The 14,084-nt window shown below is 43.7% G+C and overlaps 1 protein-coding gene across 2 annotated transcripts in view; it reads left to right on the forward strand.

Annotated features, from left to right (window-relative positions):
- wdr17 (WD repeat domain 17) overlaps window positions 1-13,607 on the forward strand; it is a 167,552-nt gene extending 153,945 nt beyond the window's left edge. Inside the window, exons 28-30 of one of the 2 annotated variants that reach the window (XM_060843103.1) lie at window positions 6,255-6,353; window positions 10,323-10,554; window positions 12,590-13,607. In XM_060843103.1, coding sequence (XP_060699086.1) covers window positions 6,255-6,353; window positions 10,323-10,554; window positions 12,590-12,709 — 451 coding nt within the window. In that variant the 3' untranslated portion in view covers window positions 12,710-13,607. The remainder of the gene's footprint in view (window positions 1-6,254; window positions 6,354-10,322; window positions 10,555-12,589) is intronic. The other variant, XM_060843110.1, reaches the window with a different exon arrangement.
- The last annotated feature ends 477 nt before the right edge of the window (window positions 13,608-14,084 follow it).

The following is a 14,084-nucleotide window of genomic DNA, read 5'->3' on the forward strand; positions in this document are numbered from 1 at the left end:
GGAAGGCCAAAGTAGAGCAAGCTCAAAGACTTCATGACTAACAACAACTGTCCACACCCCAACAAGCTCCGTCTTCTATCTCCTCTTTTCCAAAACAAATTAAGGACTGGAACAACCTTTCACAGATCTTAACCCCTCACGCCCCCTAAGAACTCATTTAAGTAGAGACTGTTGAGTCTTTTAATTAATGTGACCGTTGATTGCACTTCTTATGTACCTCCCATTGAAATTCCTATGTGGGAGTCCCTGCCAAGAAAGGGACCATTTTCCCCACCCCTGCCAACAGAGTGGGCCAGTGTTGGGATCTCCTCATTTCCAATATCTCCAATGTGCACGGACCAACTTCCTGGTTGAGGATATCCACGGCTCAGTGTCCCTGAGTAGGAGAGACTGCCTTTCCAGGAGAGGAAATTATGTCTCAAATTTGGGGATCATGGTGGAGAAAGATTTTAGCCAGTATTTCTTAAAGTAGCATTTTGCATTGAAGATAACTCTTTAAGTAGATCACAGGGAGAAGTTAATAAAAAGCTATTAGGAAAGAAGCTGCAAGAATTAACAGTGGAAATTAAAATTATATAAATTTAAATTATATTATGTTCAGATAAGTTGGGTATGGATGCAAGGGCAGTTGCTTGCTCCTCCTGCAGAATGTGGCAGGTGGAAGACATGGCACACGTCTCCGCTGGCTACATCTGTGGGAAGTGCACCCAACTCCAACAACTTGAAAACCGTGTTAGGGAATTGGCGCTGGAGCTGGATGAACTACGGATCATTCGGGAGGCTGAAGGGGTAATTGAGAGGAGTTACCGGGAGTTGGTCACTCCTAAGGCTCAGGACAAAGATAGATGGGTTACAGTTAGGGGGGAGGAAAGGGGACAGACAGACAGTGCAGAGATCCCCTGTGGACATTCCCCTCAGCAATAAGTATACCGTTTTGGACACTGCTGAGGGGGAGGGGATGACCTACCAGAGGAAACCCATTGTAGCCAGTTCTCTGGCACTGAGCCTGACACTGTGGCAAAGAAGGGAAGGGGGCAGAATAGAAAAGTACTCGTGGTAGGGGACTCGATAGTTAGGGGAATCGACAGGAGATTTTGTGGTCAGGATCGGGATTCCCTGAAGGTATGTTGCCTCCCTGGTGCCAGGGTCCGGGATGTCTCCGATCGGGTGTATAAGGTTCTAAAAGGGGAGGGCAAACAGCCAGCAATCGTGTTACATATTGGCACTAATGATATAGACAGGAAAAGGATTGAGGATATAAAAAGTGATTTCAGAGTTAGGATGGAAACTGCAAAGCAGGATGAACAGAGTAGTGTTCTCTAGTTCACTACCGGTGCCACGAGATAGCGAGGCGAGGAACAGGGAGTGGGCGCAGCTTAACACGTGGCTGTGCAGCTGGTGTAGGAGGGAGGGCTTCAGATATGTAGATAATTGGGATGCCTTCTGGGGAAGGTGGGACCTGTACATGAAGGATGGGTTGCACCTGAACTGGAAGGGGACCAATGTCCTGGGTGGAAGGTTTGCTTGAGTAGTTCGAGAGGGTGTAAGCTAGTATGGCAGGGGGGGTGGGAACCTGAGCTGAGAGTTGATGCAGATGAGGCAATAGCAAGAGGTAGACCAGCTAGTGGGAAGGATTTTCCTGGGAAGGAACCAAAGGATCAGTTAAAGTGTGTTTGCTTTAACGCAAGGAGTATCAGAAATAAAAGTGATGAACTTAGAGCATGGATCAGTACCTGGTGCTATGATGTTGTGGCCATAACAGAGACATGGGTTTCTCAGGGGTAGGAAGGGTTGCTGGATGTCCCAGGGTTTAGAGCATTTAAAAAGAACAGGGAGGGGGGAGAAAGAGGAGGGGATGTAGCACTACTAATCAGAGAGGGTATCACAGCTCCAGAAGCTTCCATTGTCGAGGAAGATCTGCCTATCGAGTCAGTATGGATGGAAATTAGGAACAGCAAGGGAGCAGTCACCTCTTTAGGGGTTTACTACAGACCCCCCAATAGAAGCAGGGAGATTGAAGAAAGAATAGGTTGGCACATTTTGGAAAAGTGTGGACGTAGTAGGGTTGTTGTAATGGGTGACTTTAACTTTCCCAATATTGATTGGAACCTCCTTCGAGCAGAAGATTTGAATGGAGCTGTTTTTGTAAGGTGTGTTCAGGAGGGTTTCCTAACTCAGTACGTTGACAGGCCGACGAGGGGAGAGGCCATTCTAGACTTGGTGATCGGAAATGAGCCGGGGCAGGTATCAGATCTTGTGGTGGGACAACATTTTGGTGATAGTGACCACAACTGCCTCACATTCTACAAAGCTATGGAGAAGAAGAGGATTAGGCAAAATGGGAGGATATTTAATTGGGGAAGAGGAAACTATGATGCGATTAGACATGAGTTAGGAAGCATGGATTGGGAGCAATTGTTCCATGGTAAAGGCACTATAGACATGTGGAGACTGTTTAAGGAACAGTTGTTGCGAGTGATGAATAAATATGTCCCTCTGAGACAGGCAAGAAGTGGCAAGATAAAGGGACCTTGGATGACGTGAGCGGTGGAGCTTCACGTCAAAACGAAGAAGGTAGCTTACATAAGGTGGAGGAAGCTAAGGTCAAGCTCAGCTCTACAGGATTACAGGCAGGCAAGGAAGGAGCTTAAAAGTGGGCTGAGGAGAGCCAGGAGGGGGCACGAGAAAGGCTTAGCAGAATGGATTAGAGGGAACACAAAGGCATTTACACTTATGTGAGGAATAAGAGAATGGTCAAAGAAAGAGTAGGGCCGATCAGGGACAGCATAGGGAACTTGTGTGTGGAGTCTGAGGAGGGAGGGGAAGCCCTAAATGAGTTTTTTGCTTCTGTCTTTACGAAAGAAACAAACTTTGTAGTGAATGAAACCTATGAAGAACAGGTGTGCATGCTGGAATGGATAGAGATAGAGGAAACTGATGTACTTAAAATTTTGTCAAACAATAAAATTGACAAGTTGCCAGGCCCGGACCAGATTTGTCCTCGGCTGCTTTGGGAAATGAGAAGTGCAATTGCTTCACCAGTTGCAAAGATCTTTGCATCCTCACTCTCCACTGGAGTCGCACCTGAGTAATTCCTCTCTTCAAGAAAGGAAATAGGGAAATCCCCGGCAATTACAGACCAGTAAGTTTCACGTCTGTCGTCTGCAAGGTGTTAGAAAGGATTCTGAGGGATAGGATTTATGACTACCTGGAAGAGCATGGCTTGACTAAATGCAGTAACACGGCTTTGTGAGGAGCAGGTCATGCCTCACAAACCTTATCGAGTTCTTTGAGGATGTGACTAGAAAGGTTGATGAGGGTCAAGCTGTGGATGTGGTGTATATGGACTTCAGCAAGGCATTTGATAAGGTTCCCCATGGTAGGTTCATTCAGAAGGTCAGGAGGAATGGGATACAGGGGAACTTAGCTGTCTGGATACAGAATTGGCTGGCCAACAGAAGACAGCGAGTGGTAGTAGAAGGAAAATATTCTGCCTGGAAGTCAGTGGTGAGTGGTGTTCCACAGGGCTCTGTCCTTGGGCCTCTACTGTTTGTAATTTTTATTAATGACTTGGATGAGGGGATTGAAGGATGGGTCAGCAAGTTTGCAGACAACACAAAGGTTGGAGGTATTGTTGACAGTATAGAGGGCTGTTGTAGGCTGCAGCGGGACATTGACAGGATGCAGAGACAGACTGAGAGGTGGCAGATGGAGTTCAACCTGGATAAATGCGAGGTGATGCATTTTGGGAGGTCGAATTTGAAAGCTGAGTACAGGATTAAGGATAGGATTCTTGGCAGTGTGGAGGAACAGAGGGATTTTGGTGTGTAGGTACATAGATCCCTTAAAATGGCCACCCAAGTGGACAGGTTTGTTAAGAAAGCATATGGTGTTTTGGCTTTCATTAACAGGGGGATTGAGTTTAAGAGTCGTGAGGTCTTGTAGCAGCTCTTTGGTTAAACTTTGGTTAGACCGCACTTGGAATACTGCGTCCAGTTCTGGTCGCCCTATTATAGGAAAGATGTGGATGCTTTGGAGAGGGTTCAGAAAAGGTTTACCAGGATACTGCCTGGACTGGAGGGCTTATCTTACGAGGAGAGGTTGACGGAGCTTGGACGTTTTACATTGGAGTAAAAGAGGAGGAGAGGAGACCTAATTGAGGTGTACAAGATAATGAGAGGCATAGATAGAGTCGATAGCCAGAGACTATTTCCCAGGGCAGAAATGGCTAACACGAGGGGTCATAGTTTTAAGCTGGTTGGAGGAAAGTATAGAGGGGATGTCAGAGGCGGGTTCTTTACACAGAGAGTTGTGAGAGCATGGAATACGTTGCCAGCAGCAGTTGTGGAAGCAAGGTCATTGGGGACATTAAAAGACTCCTGGACATGCATATGGTCACAGAAATTTGAGAATGCATACATGAGGATCAATGGTCGGCACAACATCGTGGGCTGAAGGGCCTGTTCCGTGCTGTACTGTTATATGTTCTATGTTCTATAAGAACCTGAGAAATAGGGTATTTCTGTTTTCTGTTTGGTCCTGGCAAGCCGTTTACAGCTGCATTTTCCCCATAATTCTTAATTTTCTTGGTGCTCAGCTTTGAAGATACTCAACAACTGATCATTCACTGTCCACCCAGGTAGAAGATTCTAAGGTTCTGTTAATTGGAAAATATTGCCGAGACTGGAAATCTGAAATAAAAACTGAATATATTGGACAATATTCAGCAGCTTATTGTAAGGAGAGAATCAGTTCATGTTTCAGGTTAATGGAAGTTCATGATAATACAACATTTATGTTGTGACCATTTAAAAATAGGTGATTTGCTTTCACCTTTCAATGAGAACTATGTTTCTTTACCTCCTGTCTTAATGCTAGTGCAGAGGCAGCCCAGCATTTTGCAAATCAGGTAGGAAACCATCATTTGTCCACTTCCACTTCATTAAAAAGGGAAATGTTAAGACCATAAGACATGAGAACAGGAGTAGGCCATTCACCCCTTCACGACTGCTCAACCATTCAATAGGATTCTTGCTGATCAAATATTTCTCACATTCACTTTCCTGCCCTTTCTTCATAACCCTTTATTCCCCAACTGATCAAGAAAATATCTATCTCAGCCTTAAATATACACAAGGATTCTGCCTCGCAGCTCTCTGTGGTGAGGAGCTCCAAAGACTCAAGAGAGTTCCTCCTCTTCTCACTCTTAAATTGGCACCCTTTTATTCTAAGACTCTATCCTCAGGTCCTAGACTCTCCCATGACAGAAAACATCCACTCAGCATTTAAGAATCCTATATGTGTCAATGAGATAACCTGAACTCAAATGAATAGAATCCTATTCTGTTTAGCCTTTGCTTCTAAGACAATTTCGCCATATAGGAATCATCCCAGTGAGTCTTCCCTGAACTGTTCTCATGAACTGATACCTTTTCTTCAGTAAGGAAACCAAAACTGCTTTCAGTACTTCACATGTGGTCTCACCAGCATCTTGTACAGTTGTAGTAAGACTTCCTTACTCTTATACTCCAACTCCCCTTGAACTAAGGGCTAACATTCCCTCAGGGGGATGAGTCTTTGGAACTTCTTGCCACAGTGAGGTGTGGGGCAGAATTCTTGATCAGTTGGAGAATAAAGGATTATGGGGAAAGAGTAGGAAAATGGAGGTGAGGAATGTCTGATCAGCCATGGTCCTTTTGAATGGCGGAATAGGCTCGAAGGGCTGAATAGCCTACTCCTGTTCCTATTTCTTGCGGGCTTTGTACTGATAACCACAGACTGTATTACCACATTTTCAAAAGTGAATATAATAAAGCTCTTAACATGGCATTTTAAGCTTAGCTGAATGTAAAAATAAGGATCTCTTCTGTGTAGAGGTTAAAGGAGTATTCTGAACTGAACAGCAACATAGACCCCAGGACCTAAATGGCCACCTTCTAATGTTCCTTTTGACATAGACAGCTCACAGCTTACTTGAGAAGGACAGCAAATGATGGTCCTGATATGGCCTACTCTTGAACACAGTTTCGAAAAGACTAAAATGATCCAACTTTTAAACAGTGTGACGCTGGAGCTGAGAGACTTGAGCAGTCAGCTGGTCGGTGAATGTTCTGCCATTTTTAGAATAACTGTAGAGTTCCACGTGAGGCCAGGGGTGGCTCAATTAGAGTCAGGAATCCTGGCCTTGACTCACACCCTGCTCGCACTTGGCAATTTCCAGTTGTGCCTGAAAGGTCTGCCCCTCTTTGTTACAGCCAGCTCTTGAAGCGTAGAGAAGTGACAGTCCCAGTACGGATTGAGCAGCTATCAACCGAGCTGGATGGGTGGAGAGCCTGCACTCAGTCAGCCAGCAAGTGAGTATGTCACTAGCCAAGAGAACCAAACTCACTGCGCATCCTTAATGACACAGGTCGCCAAATACCTTCCGTGCTTTTCCATCTTTGGGCTGCTACACAACTTTATGGTGAGGTTATGACAGAGCCGTGGGAGCACAGCTAAGAATTTATTCTGTCTTTTGTTTTAAACTGAAGGAACTAATTCTCAAGTCATCATTCCTGTGTAGGTATCGACGCCAGGTGGGGGAGGATATTGGAAGGGACATTTCTTGGTCACCTCTCACTGCATCACCAAGAAAAACAGTCACACCTCATTTATCTTCGAGCTCTAAAGTCGTGGGACTGCTGGCTATAGTAAGGTTGAAGTCACCATAGCCCCACTCAGTGGGATTTAGTGGTGAGTTTAATCAGAGGGTCATCAAGGGATGAGATAGGGAAGGTGGTATCTCAGCAAGTATGGGAATTGAACCCATGCTGTTGGCCTCACTCTAATGCAAACTAGCCATCCTACCAACTAATCTAGTTGATCACACCCCACTAGATGTACACCAAGATGTTAAATTAGCCCAGGGCTACAAAAACCAATTAAACTCTTTTTTTTACTATCTAACAGTGTTACCTTGCTGGGAACACTAAGGTGACAGATAAGTGTGCTAATAGCAATATTATTGGATCAGTAATATTCAACATCCACTTGGGCTGCTGACGGAATGAATGTGGGAAACAGAAGGAGATCATGTGGCCCTTCAAGCCGGTTCCACCATTCCATTAGATCGTGGTGGCTCAGTGGTTAGCTCTGCCACGTTACAGCACCCAGGGGCCTCATTTCAATTCCACCCTTGGGTGACTATCTGTGAGGAGTTTGCACATTCTCCCCATGTCTGCATTGATTTCCTCCCACAAAGATGTGGGGGTTAGGTGAATTAACTGTGGGAAATTGTCCTTGGTGTCCATGGATGTGTCGGTTAGGTGGATTAGTCATGGGACATCAAGGGTTATGGAAATAGGCTGAGTCTGGGTGGGATGCTTTTTGGAATGTTGGAGTGGACTTGATGGGCTGACTGGCCTCTTTCTGCACTGTTGGGATATCTGCTTGATTCCTTGTTTGATTCACTTCCTTTAATACCTTTCCTTAAAAAAAATTCTGTCAGCCTCAGATTTAAAATTTTCAATTGGTCATGTATTTTTATCATATAGTCTCGATTACCTGACCAAACCTGACCACATTTTGTGAGAGGTACCATGTGGCTGTCAGACTGCATGTGTTGGTGACATTCCAGTGATAGAAGGAGGGAAATCCATTTGAAAATTCATTCTTTTCTTTGCTGCGTGATCATTAATTTGGTAAATTGTATGCCAAAGGGTGCAGAAATTGAACGGAAGAGAGACAGTTTGATCTGTTGTGTTTAATATAATCCAGTTCATGTAAATCCGAGACTGGCCTAGCAAGGTCCACCCAGGTAGATTTTCACATGTTTTACTCAATGACATCAACTTTCTTTATGACATGGGCATAACTTAATAAAATGCTTCAAGATGCTTTAATGGAATATTATTCAACAAAATAGTTGATATGTCGGTAATTGGAAACGGAGTCACAATTTCCAGATTGTCAACAAGAGAGCCCAGATATTTGCAAGTGATGAATTCAAAGGGTTACAGTGATAGAGTTGGGTAGCTCTTTCAGAAGCCAGTACAGATGCAATGGGCCAAATGGCCTCCTTTCATACTATAACATTCTATGATTCTGCAAAATGTGACTCCGAGCCACATAAGGCGTTATTGAACTAGATGAACAAAATCTTTGCCAAATATATCACTGTTAAGGAGCATTTTAAAGATGGAAATTGATGTGGAGACAATGAGGTGTGGAGAGGGACTCCAGGGGTTTGGGGGTCTAGTCAATTGAGGCACAGCCAACATCAGGGAGAGTTAGAATCAGGAATACTCAGGAAGGTGGCATTTGAGGAACCCAGACAGCTCAGAGGTTTCGGGGTCGGATCAGAGGGATGAGATCGCAAATCCTGGAATCAAGGACAGGAGTTTTTAATTCCGTGTAGAAGTGCTAGTGTTGGACTGGGGTGGACAAAGTCAGAATCCACATGGGACTAGCTTATAGTGCAACAGGTTTATTTGAAATTACAAGCTTTCAGAGCACAGCTCCTGCACGTAAAGAAGGGATAGTGCTCCAGGAGCTTGCGATTTCAAATAAACTTGATGGACTATGACTCGGTGTCACGTGACTTCTGACTTTTTAATTCAGTCATTGTTTGACATGTAGGTCAGTGAGCACAGAGGTGATGGGAATAGGACTTGGTACAGGTTCGGGCCCACACAGAGTTTTGGATGTTCTGTGGTTTACTGGGAGTCAAATGTGGAAGACAGCTGAGAGTGCATTGAAATAGTCAAATTAATGAAAGGGGAGAGACAGTAGCACCCCTACCTCTGGCAAACCGCTGCAGTACTTTCTCTGAACATAATCCAGAATCAGAGTTTAGATCAGAGCGGTGCTGGAAAAGCACAGCAGGTCAGGCAGCATCCAAGGAGCAGGAAAATCAAATTTTCAGGCAAAAGCCCTTCATCAGGAATAGAGACAGGGAGCCTCCAGGATGGAGAGATGAATGGAGGGGTGGGGCTGGGGAGAAGGTAGCAAAGAGTACAATAGGTGAATGGGGGTGGGAATGCAGGTGATAGGTCAGAGGGGAGGATGGAGCAGATAGGTGGGAAGGGAGATTGGCAGGTAGGACAGGTCATGAGGATAGTGCTGAGCTGGAAGGTTGGAACTGAGGTAAGGGGGAGGGGAAATGAGGAAACTGATGAAGTCCACATTCCTCGCCTCTGCCGTATCTGCTCCCAGGAGCTCCAGTTCCACCACAGAACACACCAGATGGCCTCCTTCTTTAGAGATCGCAATTTCCCTTCTCACATGGTTGAAGATTCCCTCCAACGCATCTCATCCACATCCCGCACTTCTGCCCTCAAACTCCACCCTCCAACTGTAACAAGGACAGAACCCCCCTGGTCCTCACTTTGCACCCTACCAACCTTCACATTAACCATAACATTTCGCCACCTCCAAATGGACCCCACCACCAGAGATATATTTTCCTCCCCACCCCTTTCCACTTTACGCAAAGACTACCTGGTCATGTCCACGCGCCCCCTACAACCCACCCTCCCATCCTGGCACCTTCTCCTGCCACCACAGGAATTGCAAAACCTGCGCCCACACCTCCTCCCTCACCTCCATCCAAGGCCCTAAAGGAGCCTTCCACATCCATCAAAGTTTCACCTGCACATCCACCAATGTCATTTATTGTATCCGTTGCTCCCGATGTGGTCTCCTCTACATTGGGGAGACTGGACACCTCCTAGCAGAGCGCTTCAGGGAACATCTCCGGGACACCCACACCAATCAACCCCACCGCCCCGTGACCCAATATTCAACTCCCCCTCCCACTCTGCCAAGGACATGCGGGTCCTGGGCCTCCTTCACCACCCGACGCTTGGAGGAAGAACGCTTCATCTTCCGCCTCGGAACACTTCAACCCCCAAGCATCAATGTGGACTTCACCAGTTTCCTCATTTCCCCTCCCCCCCCCTCCACCTTACCTCAGTACCAAATATGTGCACCCCTCAAACTGAATTAACACCCATTACGTTAGCTGAATATCTGAACCTCATGTGAATCTGTTTTGCCAGGCTTTTGTGCCACAGTGGTGGTGTACCTCTGAACCAGGGAGACCCAGGTTCAATCCTATTTACTCCAGAGGTGTGTGTGAGAAAACATTGGTTAGAAAATACTTGTAAATGTTTCTTTCACCTGATAGTAATCTAAATTCCAATGACGTTGTATCATAGCAGTGAGAATGATGACTGCATCAGTGTTATTCTTTTTTCAAATGCGTTCTAAGTTATCTATCGATTGCCCTCCCACTGTTGGTTGTAAAGCTGATAAATAATTTGAATCAATATTGTTTATTGCAGTCCTTCAAAACGCACGTCTCATATGCGTTGCTTTCCAAATTCTGTCAGGTCAATTGAGGACTTGCCTTATACACCCCCTTCTGAATCTCAAAGAGAAGTGTACAGCATTTTGCTAAAAAGGATTAAGGAGGAACCCATCAAAGGACTGATTGGTCCTGATTATGTCACAGGTTCTAATCTTCCCAGTCACTCAGATGTCCATACCTCCTGCCTCACAGGCTTACGGATACAGGTAAGCAGAGCATGTTTATTTTTAATTTATTGCACGCAGCAGTTGAAATTAACTTTCAATTGATGTAATACCAAGTTTATTTGCATAATTTGTACTGATAATCATCTGTTTAAACTTGTATTATTACAAAGTCCTTCAACAAGTATTTAATTTGGCTAGTTGATAGATAAAGAACTTCACAAATATACATAAAAAAAGCTTAGAAATCGGCCATCCTTCCCTCTACTTAAGAAGGTAATGAATATGAGCAGGATTTGACCATACAACCACTCTCTGCTGATCAATGTAATTGTAGCTTATCTTCGGTTTCACCTCCACTTTAATGGCCATTCCCCATATCCCTTGGCTTCCTGAGAGACGAAAAATTTGGCTCTCACAGCGTTAAATGTACCCAGCGATGGATCATGCATTGCCCTCTATGACACAGCATTCCAAGGTTTCACAATCCTACAAACGAAGAACTCTCTATTCTTCTCAGTCCCCTTCGCCTGAGACTATGCCCCTGATTGCTCAACAGCCTAGCCAGGAGAAGGTAGGTTCTCAGCACCTATCCTGAAATGCCTCCTCAAAATTCAGTATGTTTCAAGGAAGTTATCTGTCTTCTAAACTCTGGAGAATTTAGGCTCATTTTAATTAACCTTTTTTGATAGGACAACCCTTTCATCCTATATTTGTGTGTCCTTGAGCGTCCTTTTTCCAATGCAAGTGTATAAATGCCAAAGTTTATGAACCTCACATGTATATGAACAGTTTTGGTCTCTTTATCTAAGGAAAGATATACTAGTCGTAGAGGCAGTCCAGAAAAGGCACACTAGGATGATAGTAGGTATGAGGGGATTTTCTTATGAGATGCTGAGTAGTTTGGAGTTGTATTCTTTGGAGTTTAGAAGAATGAGAAGAGACCTAAGTGAAATGTAAAAATTCTGAAAAGCTACCCTATTGGCAATCATTTCGACTGTTATAAAAGTCCACCTGGTTCAGAATACCTCTTTAGGAAAGGAAATTTCTCGTCCTTACCTAGTCTAGCCTACTGAATCCAGTTTGAAATGCAGTTGGCTGTTAACTGCGCTCCGACATGGACAGTTCAAGGATAGTTAGGAATAATTATAAATGTTGGCCTTGCCAATGTTGCCCACACCCCAGGAATCAATGAAATATGGAGTGTAAGTGATAATGAGTGAGATGCCATGGTGCAAGAGAGCAGAAGATAATGGAGATATCTGACAGGATTAGCCCAGAAAGAAGCAACCTGCATGTAGGTACATGATCTCAGCATGTTCCAGAGAGCTTCTCCACTCATGGAAGGGTTGGAACCATGGTAATTCAGGGAAACATGCCAAGGTCTAGTTAACAGCAGCTACACTAAATTGTCTAATAGTAATGTTGATAAGTCATTAAATATTAGCCACTGGAAAGAGAGATACGAAGAGAAGAAAAACTGATGCGATCGATTTAACTATTCATCAACTGGCTTGAATCAAAGCAATAGAATAATAGCACTATTTAGATCTTAGGAATTACATTTTGATCTTAATTTATGTCATAATATGCGCATGCTCCAAATACAGAAAAATGTTAACATAATACAATTTTACAGTCTGTGAGCACTGTAAAATTGTGGATGGTATGGTGGCTCAGTGGTTAGCACTGCTGCCTTACAGTGCTATGGATCTGGGTTTGATTCCACCCTTGGGTGACGTCTGTGTGGAGTTTACACATTCACCCCATATCTGTATGTGTTTCCTCTGGGTGCTGTAGCTTCCTCCCACAGTCCAAAATGTGTAACTTAAGTGGATCGGCCATGCTAAATTGCCCATAATGTTTGGGGATGTGTAAGTTAGGTGTGTTAGTCATAGGAATTATAGGGTAGGGGGATGGGTCTGATTGGGATGCTCTTTGGAGGTTTGATGTGGACTCATTGGGCAGAATGGCCTGTCCCCAAACTGTGAGGATTCTATGAAAATGAAAGGAAAATGCAATAATGGCTAAACTGTAATGGAATGGTTAATCATTTTGATTTTAATTTTTCCTTTAGGGACCAGTGTATTTCCTTGAGGATGGAAGGTCAGCGATCTCTCTGAACGATGCATTAATGTGGGCCAAGGTCAACCCATTCTCCCCCTTAGGGACAGGAATGCGCCTGAATCCATTCTGATCGGAGTATGAATGTGAAGAGATGACCTTTTATTAGTACTTTCACATGGGTGACAGTTGCTAAGGTTGGTGCTGTACTGACTTCAGAGCCTGAATGACTGGAGTGTGGCATCACACAGTAATACTGTACATTTTACAATGCGTTAGCTGCAATAGTATAATGACAAGGAACTGCCCTTCCCTTGACTGTCTTTGGGAAGTGCAGTTGATTCACATATGGAGCAGTTGACAGGATAAATTCTCCCTCGAGACGGGAAAGGACTTTTCTTTTACACACCAGAATGGAGAGGATTTCTGGTTACTGTAGGAGCTAGCAAAATAACACGCCTCCTGTTTCAGCAAAATCCAGATTGATCTCTTTCTACCTTCTCTCATCTCTTGCAATTTCAACACCTCACAGCATTCCTTCACCTGCAAAAGGGAATGATCCAGTTCTGGAAACAGTTGCAGATATTTTATCCTCCAGTAGTTGGTGGAAATAAAAAGATGCATGGTGATCACTGACATAGTTCACAAGATAACTAACGCTCACTTGCAAATATGATGTCTGATTGTTTCGTCAGCTTTTAACAGCCAATATAGGAATGCTACTCAACAGCTCTTGATCAGCCAGCCAGTAATAAAGTTTAAAATTGCAGAATCATTTAGGTCTTATAAGGCAAATTTTGAAAGATTTTGCTATGTGCTACTAAACATCACACACAGACACACACACACCAAAATGGGAAGAAAAGCTTTATTATTACAGACTTTTTATAAAACTAAGTATTATAAATGTTGTTAAATCAGCATGATCCCAAGTTATGCTGAATTAATTAAACTGCAGAAAGTGCAACACATCTTTATTGAAAACACCAGAACAGTCCATTGCCAAATACCTCTTTAATCTTTAAGTTTACATCAGCAGATTTATTTTTTTAAAATAACTGCAAAACGCAGTTCACACTAGGGAAGTAACTGTCTTACAACATCTCAATAGAGTAACTTTGCAATTATATCATGGTGATTCGCTTTACAAAGACCTGAACTGACTGTGTCTCCTGGTATGATATTGTTTGTCTTTTAAAAGTTAGTGAAGTAATGTATGGAAGCCGTGCCTTAGTATAGGTGAAATATATCCATTTCCTTCTTTAAAATGGCTTTTTTTTTCCGTTTTACAGTTGCATTTAACCTTCCCTGCCATTCTGAGTAACATTTACTGACACAAGCCCTCAAAATTGAATGCCACCCTAATTAATTAATTAGTTAATCCAGTCATTAATTAATTGGTGGAAGTGCAAATCCAAGAGTAATTCCATGGTTGGAGTCACACTCAATTACTTTCACCTATTAAGAACAATGAGTGAATGAAACTTAACTTGAAATATCTTCTATTT

This window comes from Hemiscyllium ocellatum, chromosome 2 (assembly GCF_020745735.1).
Source record: "Hemiscyllium ocellatum isolate sHemOce1 chromosome 2, sHemOce1.pat.X.cur, whole genome shotgun sequence".
NCBI lineage: Eukaryota > Metazoa > Chordata > Chondrichthyes > Orectolobiformes > Hemiscylliidae > Hemiscyllium > Hemiscyllium ocellatum.